The following is a 12,658-nucleotide window of genomic DNA, read 5'->3' as shown; positions in this document are numbered from 1 at the left end:
CTTGTTTTTTCAGGAAAGATTTTGGAAAGAGCGGGTTAGATCTTGCATACTATGTGCCATGCTTTGGCTATGGTGAACCACTTCTTTAATGGCTATAGGCTTTTAGACCTTTATCTTTCACCTTTACTGATGAAAGTCAGGAGTAGTTTATACTGGACGCATTTGACATCTCTAATGTTAGAAATCAATAGCTATTTTAAAGGTATGTTTCTATTTCCTTAAGACATTATTAAGAAGTATGTACAAAGCTGTGCCCTTTGTCATGGGTTTGATGCACAACACTCAAAGTTTTGTAATCTTCTGTGTTAAAGGATCAGCTATGGCCAGACACGATTCCACCCAACACCCTTCATGCTAGCCTGTTCCACACCATCTTTCCTGGTCTACCACCATCTGTCCTTTTACATGTCTTCAGGTCTGAACACTCGTAACATCATTATTAGCTTGGGTTGATTACATATGGTACTCTAGCCAGTAATGGAGTCTACCATGCTCTCGAGAGTAGACTTTTTAGCCAGTTCAGCAGACAGTGCTACATAGCAGTTCACATATATATATATACACACACACAATTTATTTGTGTTTTTAATTTAGGCATATTGTGAAAGTGATCAATCCCATGCTTGTGTGGAGGACAGGACTCCTACTTCGACAAGGACCTGTTGATGTTCTTGTCCAACTTTGGTACACAAATCTTGAGCATCAAGAATGTAAGCCTTTGATATTTATTTCTTACCAGTAAATATATATAAACCCTTGGTTGGGCTTTCTTTTAAAATGACAATGATGACAATAACAATGCTCATAGTGTTCTTGTATGGTCTTTCTGCTAAAATAGAGCTAACAGAGGACGATAAATGCATGCTATCAACTTTTATCAAAGAAGATGTGTACAGTAGAAAGGTAGAAATAATGATTGAAGGTGATACTTCCATATTCATAAGACACTCTCCTACTGATTGTTTTTTGGTTAAATAGTCTGTTGCAAATCATGGTATGGCAGTCTACTGTAGATTTATCCATCCTCAAAACAAGTATCATAAATGATGCTTTTTGCCAATTATCAAAGCAGACATAAATTACAAGATTTTGATAACCAGAGAGATTGGTTTATAAGGTCCACTCTTGAGAAAGAACAATAGCAATTGTAACATCTTAAGTCAACCAGCAGAATAAAAGCTGTATTTTTTCAGTCTGAACACAATAACATTTATAGCTGAGAAAATTTACTGTCTCAGCAGCACTCAGTCAAGAGTCTTCCACATCCAGCCTGCAAGGCTCCCCTGTGCTTGTGATCAGTGGGAGGCTACCCATGTTGCCTTCACAGGAACCAGCAGCTAGACTGAACAACAACAAGTGTTTATGGGGAGCTTTGCAGACAGTCTCTGTGATCACTGATTATGTTTTCCGCAAACACAACATTGCCACACATGTTAGTCTTTTTGTAATTAATCTATATACAAAGTGTGTGAATGTTTGTGCATGCATGGATGAATGCATGTATACATGCACTTAAAGTAATACTATTTATGCCCTACCTAAATTACAGCTACACTGAAATAAAAACCCTTATAATTGCTAAATAAAGAAGAAAAATATATGATCAGGGAAATGCAGTTTCTTTCCTTCTTTCAGGTCACCGTACCTTGTGATCAGTGCTGTGAAGGCAACCTTAAACTGGCTTTAAAAAGGGAATCAGTTTTTCATTTTGTCTACTATGCCACATTTTCTGCTGATGAAAGGGGCTCAATGTGTAAGATTCACAAAGTCAAGCCCAGCATTGAAGAAAAATGTGGCCCTCGTATGTATTTTCTGTCATTTCATCCATTTTTTTTAAACCTAATTCATTTTTGAGGGTTTTTTCCTTAATTTGCCATATTGAGTCATTATTAGTATAATAGTATACCTTGAAACTGTAATAAAATTTAAGTTTGCTATGTTGAGGTTTCTTTTAATTATTTACATGGTAAAGCCTTATAAAACCTTTGAATGTTGAGTCCTTGCAAGAACTGATGATGGTTAGATATTGAATCTGCTATGGTGATATTCAGAGCATTTTCCCCAGCACATTGCTTAACTGTGGAAAATGCTCTGCATCTCAATGTAGCAGATTCTTTATCTACAGAAGCATGCAGTTAATTTATTTTAATTTTTGTACAAGTGAATGTTTTCTCAGTGGTAGTTCCTGCTTCGTTTAGATGCATAGGTGACTGCATCATTTCTGTTATACATGATTTTTTTTCTTTTCAGAATATCCAAGCATAGTTCCATTCCACAACTATGTCTACCTACAAGCTGCCAACCAGAGATTTAATCAGCTGAAGACAGATGGTCATTTTAGGCATCCAGATACCATCCAAATGTCAGTTCCTTTTCACTTTGCCAAGAATACAGAACCAGTATTGTATCACTTTTAGAGTAAATGGTCTCTTCGCCTGCTTTACTTAAGTAGGACAACAGTAACGTTGGAATCAAATATAATCAGGTAAACATACTTATGTACATCTGCAGCAGATAAGAAAAAAAAAACACTTGTATAAGAAACTTTTTTAAAATCCTCCTCATTTTACAAGTAAAACATATATTAAACATTGACTTTGAATGAATTCTTCATTAGATTTACTACAACAGTGTTACTGTATACTGGAAAATGAAAAAGACTGTACTGTTTCTATTTTCTTTCCACTGCAGATGCTTTCTGTGTTGTGATGGCATGAGCCTTCTCTGTCATCACTGTCACATCTGCTCCAGGTGCATCAGATACTTAGCAGTGAGGGTTCTTTCAGTTGTTTTATATAAATAACGGCAGAATTAAAGTACTGAAATAACCTTTCACTTATCCACCATGAGCTATATCAATATATATAACCAATAACCATAGGTGGCTTATTCATCTTTGATTGATGTGTCACTCAGTGTCAGGAGTGAGGTATCTTTGTAAGATCTTTCTTTAAAAGTGTTTATAATTTTATTCACCCTTACTTTGCCGTGAGATGTTTTTGAGATATATATATATCATGAATTTTGTCTGCAGGACAACTTTAGTATCACTTACAATTCAAGTTTTCTTGTCCATGGAATAGAGGCAGCATTGTCTTTGAAGAAAAGTTTTCTTTTATGCATGAGTTTGTCATATTCTTGTGAAGTGAATGCTAGATCTTAGCATCAGCATGGGGTGTCACTATTTTCATAAAAATCAGGATTGAGAGAATTTCATTTTTGCAGAAATGTGAGTCTTTCATCAAGCCTGGGTTTGTTCGCGTCAATTCAGTTATCAAACATGGAGTGCAGTCAGAACCAATGGCTGACCCCGAAGCTGAAGCAAGTCACATTCAAACAACTGTCACTGGTCCTCTGCTGAACATGAAGAAAAATCAATCTGTGACCCTGAACCAGCCTTTGACACCAGTTTATTTCAATAAAGCCAGTATCAGGATTCTTCGAGGCTACCACTTCTCTGTGAGAGGGGACTTGTACGTGTATAATGTTCTGGAAGGAAATAATTGAGATTTAGAGTAGTGACAGTCTTAAGACCTTCATTCGTTGTATGAAGCATATGTATCTATGCATAATTTTAATACAAAAAAATAAAAATCTTTGTTTAAAATTAATGACAACTTAATTGGTTTCAGCATTTCTTTATTATTAACATAAAATTACTCTTTTTTCCTATATTATTCTTTTGCATTGTATTTTTTGGCATGTTGTACAATAATATTTATTACTTCATAAAAAATCACATTCTTCAGTTTCTGATGTTTGTGATATTTTATTTTCAGAACTAAAACCATACTTATGTCATCCCAAAATGTGCAGGATTTTTTTCTTCTATTTATTTATTTTGATGCCTGATATATTTCAGACCAAATGGTCAATTCTTCGAGTTCCAAGGACCTACAGGCACTTTCTTAGACACACAAGGCAATTCAAAGACTCAAGCTGACATAAAGTGCTGTCTGGGCAATGTCCTATCTATCTGCATGCAGTTCTCAGAGGTTCATACATCCCTACATTGTTAATCTTAGTCATATATGATGTGTCACTTACCTAAAACGGCTTTAAGATTTGGTGCAAAATTTTGGAAAAATGGGAGTTGACAGTTGCAGTTACATTGTAATATTTATTGTTCGCATTGATTGTCTCAGATGCCTGGAAAGAGTGATGTTTCATTATACTTGAATGGACTGGAAATCAGCAAAGAGACAGTAGATGGATGGGAAATTCAGTTAACTATCAGCAAAACCATTACTGGTTTAACTGCACTATGTATACCTGGAGTTAAGGCATGTATATCGTTGGCATGTTTACTGCAAAATTTTTTGCCATATAGCTGTTCCAGTATGTTTGCTGTCTCCCTACGTTTATGTTCTAAATCTTCTTCAATAAATTGGTTACCAGACTGTGTTAAGACATTCCACAGAGCTTGTAGCAGATGCTTCTGTGTCATTATTCTGATGTGAAGGCATTATTCAGAGTTCTGAATTCAGTCGCCATCTGATTTAGATTCTGATGTTTTGATGTGTTTTTTACCCCCTCACAGAACTCCTGGCAGCTAGCAAAAAGGTCTCAATTCTTCCCAGGCAATACTGTGGAGATTCTTCAAAAAGAAAGTTCTGTTATCCTACCTGGACTTGTCACTGCAGCTGAACATAAAAGGACACAGTTTATAGGTATACAGAGATCATGTACAAAATTTTGTTGTTGCAGCCATATGTATAAGGTAAACATAAAAGTAGAATGGTAGTTGTTTTGGTTGGAGGTGTTAGAGAGAACACTTCTGTCATGGTCATCTTTTTGAGAGGGTAGTACCCATGTCCTCTCCCTTGCTGCCTTACCTTCTCCAAGTCCCTTCAGCTCCTGCAGGTACCTATTCAACATTCAACTAGGAAAAGTTTGTTGTGTCATACAGGCATCAAGCCAGCTTGCATGCACACCTCCATGTTCAGGTACCAGTGCTCTAACTGCTCCACTGTCCACTTCATGAGAACTATGCAAGGATTTCTCAAGATATTGCATAGACTGTAATCATCCTCTTGAAGCTAGTTCTTACTCATATGTTAGTCATGCCTGCATAACTCAGATCATGCATTATTGGATTTTTCATACATTCCACATTTAAACATAGTAAAAAAATAAAGTAAGAAGGTATAGGGTCCATAACCTTGTGACCATGTAGCCAATGTACTGTTAGTGGTTCACCATGCACAGCATGGCATGAAAAAAGTGGAACCTCTTTTCTCCCACTTCCTCTTACTTCTTTAGTATTTTAAGTACCCATATCCTTGGTGGGCCCATGTGAGCTGAAGTAAGCCTTGATTTTGAAAATGTCTGTTTTGAAGCATTAATCACTTGACTGTGGCACCAGCCCCTTGTACATCAGTTGTCTTGATCTTAAATAGTGTCTCCCACTGGAGAAAATATCAGCTTCAATTCTAAGAGGATTCGGCCAAGAGGTTATGCAGAGCTCAAGCAGAAAGAAATGAGTGGAAATTTTGCAGGTAATTTTTTGTTGAAAAGCTGGCATTCACTGTGTTTGTGTGTGTGTGTGTGCCTGTGCATGCATGTTTGTACATGTAGGTTTGTGCATGAGCATATCCATATGAAGAACAAATTATAAGGTTTGGAAAAATACATAATTAAAACCAAACTTAGTAGTTAATATAGTTTAATTGTGACTTATTGTAAGATAGTATTGGAACACTATCCAATCCACAGATCTTGAAGCTCCACCAAACACACTCAAAGAACCCCTGCCACTTTGGAAATTTCAAGAGGTATGTTTGTGTTTGTATATTTGTTACACTTATTTTCTAGTTTATACAAAGAATCCATTCATGAAAGATTGGTGCATCAATCTTATATTCTATTAGCAAATGATCAATCCTAATTGAAGTGTTTTAATTTGCCTTTATTAAAATTCATTTTTATTAGACAAGTCCCTTCTCTGCTGTTCGTATTAGTTTATTTTTGCATGCTTTGTAAGCTTTGGCGTTAAGTATTAGTGATAATGTTTGGTCCAGGCATGTATGTTCATTTTTGGTCATGTATGCTGCAAACAAAAACATTTAAACATTTTAGCAAACATATTTTCAGCAACACTTTCTGGATTGCCTAGAGGAGTTGTTGATGAAGGTCAATGATTTGGATGAACTGATTGCTCCATGCACTGATATCATATCTCCTGCAGGTACTGGATCCAGACATAAATTTTTCTCATTTAGAATATAGTCTTTTATTTGGGATACTTAAGAATTAAGATTGACTATTCTGTATAACATTACCTGTTATGTAACCAGTGCCGATTGTAGACAGTCCGAAAAAATTTCACAATAACAAAAGATACTTTAACCAGTTCTTCACCATTTCAGAAATGCGTCCTGTAAAGTTACTATATTTTTGTTTTAGAGGTGTAAAAGTCACCATCAAAGAGTTTTTTAAAGTGTCATTTGTAAAACTTTTAGTTTTCAACTTAAAAATGATTAGAATGATTAAAGATTCTCAGGAAAACACTGATTTCCCTGCTAAAAGCCACAAGAGAGAAAACCATCTCATTCCTTCTGTTTTTCAGTATTGTTTGCAGAGATGGAGAGCAAGAAAGACTTAGTGGAAAAGGCTCTTTTTCAGGATGGGCACGTGGACTTTAATGGTAAACAGTAATCTTTAAGAGAGTTAATTCTTACTTCAGCTTATGTTCAGAGTATTTAACTATTGCAGAGTTTCATTTGTTGTGATGGATCGTCTATATATATTACCTCATAGTTTATTTCTTGAAAATTGTTAACTACATAATAAATAGGCAAACTGACACTTGCATTTACAATGCCTTAATTGCCTTGAAAGATTCTTTAAATTGTTTGAAAGAAGATTGCAGTTGACTAATATGTGGATTACATGCTAGGAATATGTGTGAGAAAGCATCCCCTAAAAAACCAGATATATTTGCAGGAACAGCTATGGTCCTTCTGCCCTCTTACCTGTCAGTAAAAGATCTGGCCTTCATTCCTTTAAATCGCTTAACACACGAGCTCTGCGCACACCCACTCTGCTACATCCGTGGTGGGTATTTATACATTTTGGCAGCTTGGTTTTGATCTATCAAATTACTTTTATTTGAAGGTTATTTTCAAGAAAAATGTTATTTTCAATGGTATTTAACTTGAGTAAATAAACTCTAAAATTCATGACTATTTACACAAAAATATGTTTATGTGTTTGTGTGCATGCATGCATGCGCACATACATACATACTCATTTCCCTGTTAAATAGCTGTGCCAGTAGCAGTGCAGAAATTTTTTTTAAATCTAGTGAAATTTTCTTCTCCAGGTGACATCAACAGTGTGATGTCTGTACAACCTACATACAACCTACCATCACAAGTGGAGTGTTTTCGCATTGTGCATTTGCTCAACAATCCAGGTTTTCCATTTCCTATGGAATCAGAAACCTCCTTCCGTCCACTGATCTGGGCATGGGCATTAATGTTGCTACACCTACAGAAGGTTAGTATGTCAGTAGCTGCCTGTTTTTTTTGAACTGATCTCATATTCAAGGATAAAGTTCTCTGTTAAATTTACATGTTTAATTCTGGCATTTTCTTACTTAGTTTACTATTTGTTTTAGGTGTATACTTTTATTCTTGTTTTAATTTTTCCCCAGTGTTTTCTGTATACTTGTTTATGAATTTTATATGATCGTTTCAGGCTTTTTCAGAATAGTTTATTTTTGCACACTGAAAGAAAATTGTAGGGTGTACGATTGGAGATGTACGATTGGAGATGGTTCATTTAGTTTAATAGATCAAATCATAGAGTTTTGGATGGATTCATACTGAGTTGCATTCATTTTTATGTGTGCATGCTTAATCAATTTCCACAGTTTTAATATGTTCTTGTTAATTTCAACCATTTTCAGGAAGGTCTGAAAAATTATGACCATCTGTTGGAGAATTTTTCTGATATGGAGATTTCATCCCTTGATGAGGTAAAGAGTCTGTAAAGTTTTCTGTCTGTACTCACTGGCTGCTGTGTAATTTTTCAAAGGCATTGGTAAATGTATAAGAGGTGTTGTTAAAAACTTGTGACATTAGTGTAATGGGGTAGATGAGGGCTGATTTCCAATCTCACCACAAGAACAAACACAACACTGATTGGTTTCAAGTCCTTTTACTTTAATGCCAGTTGATAGTTCTGGCTAAGGCAAAAATCCACACCACACACTCCCTCTCAATGAGTCATAGTTCTCAGCTCTGCGCTGTCCCTCACATTCTGTCCTCATGCCCTCATCACCCAACCTTCACACTCAACTTCTCTACAAAATATCCCTGTACCTCCACCCTGTCGCTAGCTGACCCCCTCCCGCTTTCTTTCAGTCAGACATGGAGTTGTCACCGGGCCAGTAACTACCCCCAACCACCAAGCCTGTACCTATGTGTGTATGTGTGCCATGTTCCGTACTACTAAATTAGCAATGGCTTTACATGAGTGCTAGAGACATCTCTCTATAAAAAAGTGCATAAATTTATTAAAGACACATACATTCTTTATAGAATATATAGGAAGGGTCATACTTAGATAATGAGCTCATGCTATTGTGTCCTACAGATCTGGAAGGGACTGCGTCAGATGGTCTCAGTGCTGGCTTTCCTGCTTTACCTTTCTTTCAAAGATCAGCTGTCCCCGTATTATTTTCAGGAGTATGAGACTGTCAAAGAACATGCAGCAGTAAGCACATGGCCAATTGTGTGTATTAATGTGTACACTAGTTTGCATATTAAATATATGTGTGAGTGTATGTGAGTGAGATAGAGAGAGCGCATGCATGCATCCAGTGCTAGAATGGGGTTGAGGGTGGGGGGTGTTAAGAATTTATGGCTTTTATCTGACATTCTCTACATATACATGTTTCCTGTTGATCACAGAATCTTAAGAGCAAACTCAGAATGCAAATGGGAGATGTGGCTAGTCAAGAGCTTGAGATTAGAACCATGGCTTTCACCAGTGATGAACTGCTGATGTGTACTGGCCACTCATCAACCTGGCAAGCTGGTCAAGGTCTCACAGAGGTACTTGAATAAATTCATTATTATATCATAAGAAATTCTGTTAGCAGACATCTTTTTCTTAACTTCTGTTAGAGCTAATAAAAAAAGAACAATTATCGAACTATACAACTTTAAAACTAAATCTTTGCTTGCAGGTATCCAAGCCATTTCTTACTCATTACCCACAGTTCATCTACTCACTGATGTTAAGCAATAATCAGCTGAAAGCTATTCCAGGAAGTGTTTTTACATCACTGTACAATATCAAGGATCTGGACCTCAGTGATAATTTGCTTGAAGTCCTGCCAGAGGAAATTGGGCAATGTCAGTTCCTTCAATCTTTAGCATTAGACAAAAACTTCTTGACAGCTCTGCCAGATTCTTTGGAGAACTGCAAGAACATGCGGCGCTTGGATATAAGCAGAAACCATTTCAAAAAATTTCCTAAGGCAAGTACAGATTTTGTTTTTATGTATGTTTTTAGATTATTCTTTTTGTTCTTATAGTTATATTTATATACCATATATCTTGGAACTGTTGCACAGGTGGTGACAAAACTGACTTCACTACTGCGCCTCTATGCCCAAAGCCTTCAGCTGACATTCTTACCTGATGATATTGGCAACCTTTCTAACCTACAAAATTTATATGTGAATGGCAATTGCTTCTCTTTACTGCCATCTTCAATCACAAAACTTCAGAAATTAAAGGATCTGAGTTTGAATGGTGTACCATGGTGCAAAGTTAGAGCTAACCAGCTTCTGTCCAAAGAACACTTTGAAAACATGATGACAGAGCAGAACTTATCTCGTTGGCTGGATGCGAATAACCAGGTTAGTTGAAAGCAAAATAAAACTATCACAACTTTTCAGTGCATTCATTTTTATTGCAAATATTCTGATGAAGATATTGAATAGCATGACAAGAAACTAATGAAAATGTCATGGAAAGAAGAGATATAACATGAAAAGTATCGTGTTTTGTGCCCTTTTAAAGGCTTTCTTGCTCTAAAGACAAGTAAATGAGAGGGTGCATAACAGGTGGGAAACATATATACACAATTTCTTTTGAGCATAAAATGCCTCAAAGAAATATTTTTTCAAAAATTCTTGAATTCCAGAGCAAAGCAGCTATTTTCCAACTCTTTGATGAAGATGCCAATGGAACCCTGGACCCAAAGGAGATTGGGAAACTCAATGCAACAATTTTCACTATTTTTCCAAGATTTGGATATGTCAGTTCAGAGCCACCAAGTAATTCTTTCTTTCGAATTTTCATGATACTCTTGCTATCTGTTTGTAACCCGGTCCCCTACTAAATGGCACATGCTCGTGCATGCTTTTTGAAGATAATGCTTAATGTGTAGTCATAGCTTGCTTGTAGCTAATACCACTTAACAGGTACACTTCAAGCAAACCTTAGGTAAAGTCCTCAGCTGGGCTGCTGGCTGAGACAATGGTGGTGCTGCAACATGTTTTACTCTCTCTGTGCTTCTCTCTCTGATGTGTGTTGCTGCGCATCTTCCTTCCCTTACAGACTTGCCGTGAGGGTTTATGAGTGAAGGGTCTCTGGTTGTATTGTAGGACAGCACTGAGAGGCTGGGTGCTGGAGTCCACCTCACAGGAAGTTGGATGCTTCCCCTTCCTTCTCCCTGTTCCCTCTTCTGTTCCCTCTGGACAACACAAACTTGTGTGCCAATCAGACTAGTGCTACTGACCAGTGTTGCCAACCAGCTGGCCTCTAAGCCAACGTCTATCACATGTGTTCTTTATTTTAGTTTTTCATCACTTTGTCTATATTAATTATTTTGTGCATGGCTGTGCACATGGACACGTGTGACTGAGTAAAGCTAGTACATGCCGTTTCCATCCCTTTTAAACATCACTTCTTAAAAAGTGCACAAACTGTTTGCATTTATGGTTCAAGTCTTCAGAAGTTAATAAACCCATGAACTTTGTTGTTCACAGGTGATGAAACACCCTCTGGATTTCCAGAAGAAATCCTATCACTGGAAGCTTTAGAGTATCTGAGTCTACAGTATCAGGGAATTGTGGGTGTGCCAAATGGCATCCAGAGACTGTCCAAACTCAGTGTCCTCAATGTCAGTCATAACCCTAACCTTCTGTCAGTGTCAGCTCACGCTGGCAATCTGCCATTGAAACGTAGGTTGGCCTGCTTAGTATTGAAGTGCATGATAGCTGCACTTTGTTCCATGGAGAGCATAATGACTAATGGAAAATTTTATAAATCTTGTTTAAACTGTGAGAAATTTTGTAAATTAACTTGACACCTATTGATGTCATTATATGCTATATATATATATGCTAAAATTTTACTTTTCCTTTACAGTTTGCAGCTGTGAATGTGACCGTTTTCATAGTTATCACTCAATTGTGTCAATACATCTGTATCAAATGAATTAAAGGCTTAGTTTTAGTAGTTTTGCAAAAATGGCACATCATTTGCTAGAATTAGATGCATGTCAGCCTTCTTTTTTAGGCTTGGAAATGGATGAATGCCCACTGCTTAAGACTCCACCCAAGGAAATCAGAGCTAAAGGATTCTTCAGCTGCCATGCATATCTAAAACGTCTGCTCAGTGGGTCTGTAGACTGCAAACGCACCAAGTTAATGCTGGTTGGACTTGGAGGAGCTGGCAAAACCAGGTGTTCTATTTCTTAACTCTGCTTGACAGTTCAGGTTTGAAAAATATGATTGTAATGAATGGGCTGCTGCAATTTGAAGTAACCCTTCTTTATGAATCTTTAAAAGTGCATTAGATGCTGATAGAGATGACAATTGTATGTGCATCTATTCTGTGTGTGTGTGTGTTCATGCATGCATGTGTTCATGTGCGATTTATTGTATGTGCATGCATGTATATTTCTATCTTTAACTATCATAAAAAGGGGCTTTAACTTTCCTTTCCTAAGGTTAAGGTGGCTCTCGTAATGCTGTTATGGGATTTTTTACAATCTTTTTTAACAATTCTCAGATATTCAGTCACTCGTCCTTTGACAGGCATCTGTAGTTGGGGGAAGCACATGGATAGATGCAGCAACTGACAGGGCCCACCACTCTTCCCTATTTTGGGTGATAGTAAGTCTCCTCCAGTCTTTGACATTTGTAAGCCAATTCTTCCTCAGGCCACCACGGTGTCGACTACCCCCCAAGGCGCCTTGAAGGGTATTCTTCCACAAGGTGTTGTGCCAGGTCACATGACCAAAGAAGATCTGACTGTTAAAAGTAGAGGTTCCTTGTGTCCTATGAATGTGGCTTTCTTGTTTTGTATAAGGTTGCTGGTTCTGTGTTCTCTATGTGAAATCCAGAACAGCCTCCTCAGGCACTTGTTCTCGAGTGCCTGAATTCTCCTTTGCCATGTCTGTGAGCAGAGTCCACCTGTCACATCTGTGGAGCAGGGATTTGTACAGATTTGTACTTGGTAGTGAACCTTATTGTATGGCTATGCTAGATCCTATCTAGCTTAGCCATTGTCACTTTTGCTGGAGCTGCTGTTTTTAGAGAGGATTGCTCCCAAGTACTTGAAGCTGCTTACCTCTGTGACCTGTACACTGTTCATATAGATCTTGTTTGCCACTGCCATTAATCATACCTTTG

The 12,658-nt window shown here is 37.2% G+C and overlaps 1 protein-coding gene across 5 annotated transcripts in view; it reads left to right on the top strand.

Moving 5' to 3' along the window:
* Positions 1-12,658, top strand: part of LOC112554025 — a 57,896-nt gene that overhangs the window by 32,647 nt on the left and 12,591 nt on the right. For 4 of the 5 annotated variants that reach the window (XM_025221595.1, XM_025221593.1, XM_025221596.1 and 1 more), the window contains 24 exons: positions 312-415; positions 595-710; positions 1,239-1,432; positions 1,636-1,801; positions 2,251-2,362; positions 2,692-2,770; positions 3,226-3,473; positions 3,863-3,995; positions 4,146-4,283; positions 4,541-4,670; positions 5,400-5,498; positions 5,716-5,774; positions 6,094-6,187; positions 6,569-6,646; positions 6,946-7,056; positions 7,325-7,500; positions 7,913-7,981; positions 8,602-8,721; positions 8,919-9,062; positions 9,197-9,490; positions 9,587-9,874; positions 10,162-10,294; positions 11,009-11,203; positions 11,541-11,706. In XM_025221595.1, the coding sequence (XP_025077380.1) occupies positions 312-415; positions 595-710; positions 1,239-1,432; positions 1,636-1,801; positions 2,251-2,362; positions 2,692-2,770; positions 3,226-3,473; positions 3,863-3,995; positions 4,146-4,283; positions 4,541-4,670; positions 5,400-5,498; positions 5,716-5,774; positions 6,094-6,187; positions 6,569-6,646; positions 6,946-7,056; positions 7,325-7,500; positions 7,913-7,981; positions 8,602-8,721; positions 8,919-9,062; positions 9,197-9,490; positions 9,587-9,874; positions 10,162-10,294; positions 11,009-11,203; positions 11,541-11,706 (3,446 nt within the window). The remainder of the gene's footprint in view (positions 1-311; positions 416-594; positions 711-1,238; positions 1,433-1,635; positions 1,802-2,250; positions 2,363-2,691; positions 2,771-3,225; positions 3,474-3,862; positions 3,996-4,145; positions 4,284-4,540; positions 4,671-5,399; positions 5,499-5,715; positions 5,775-6,093; positions 6,188-6,568; positions 6,647-6,945; positions 7,057-7,324; positions 7,501-7,912; positions 7,982-8,601; positions 8,722-8,918; positions 9,063-9,196; positions 9,491-9,586; positions 9,875-10,161; positions 10,295-11,008; positions 11,204-11,540; positions 11,707-12,658) is intronic. The other variant, XM_025221594.1, reaches the window with a different exon arrangement.

Source organism: Pomacea canaliculata, linkage group LG13 (genome assembly GCF_003073045.1).
Source record: "Pomacea canaliculata isolate SZHN2017 linkage group LG13, ASM307304v1, whole genome shotgun sequence".
Lineage (NCBI taxonomy): Eukaryota > Metazoa > Mollusca > Gastropoda > Architaenioglossa > Ampullariidae > Pomacea > Pomacea canaliculata.
This window is presented reverse-complemented; position numbering and strand designations above follow the sequence as displayed.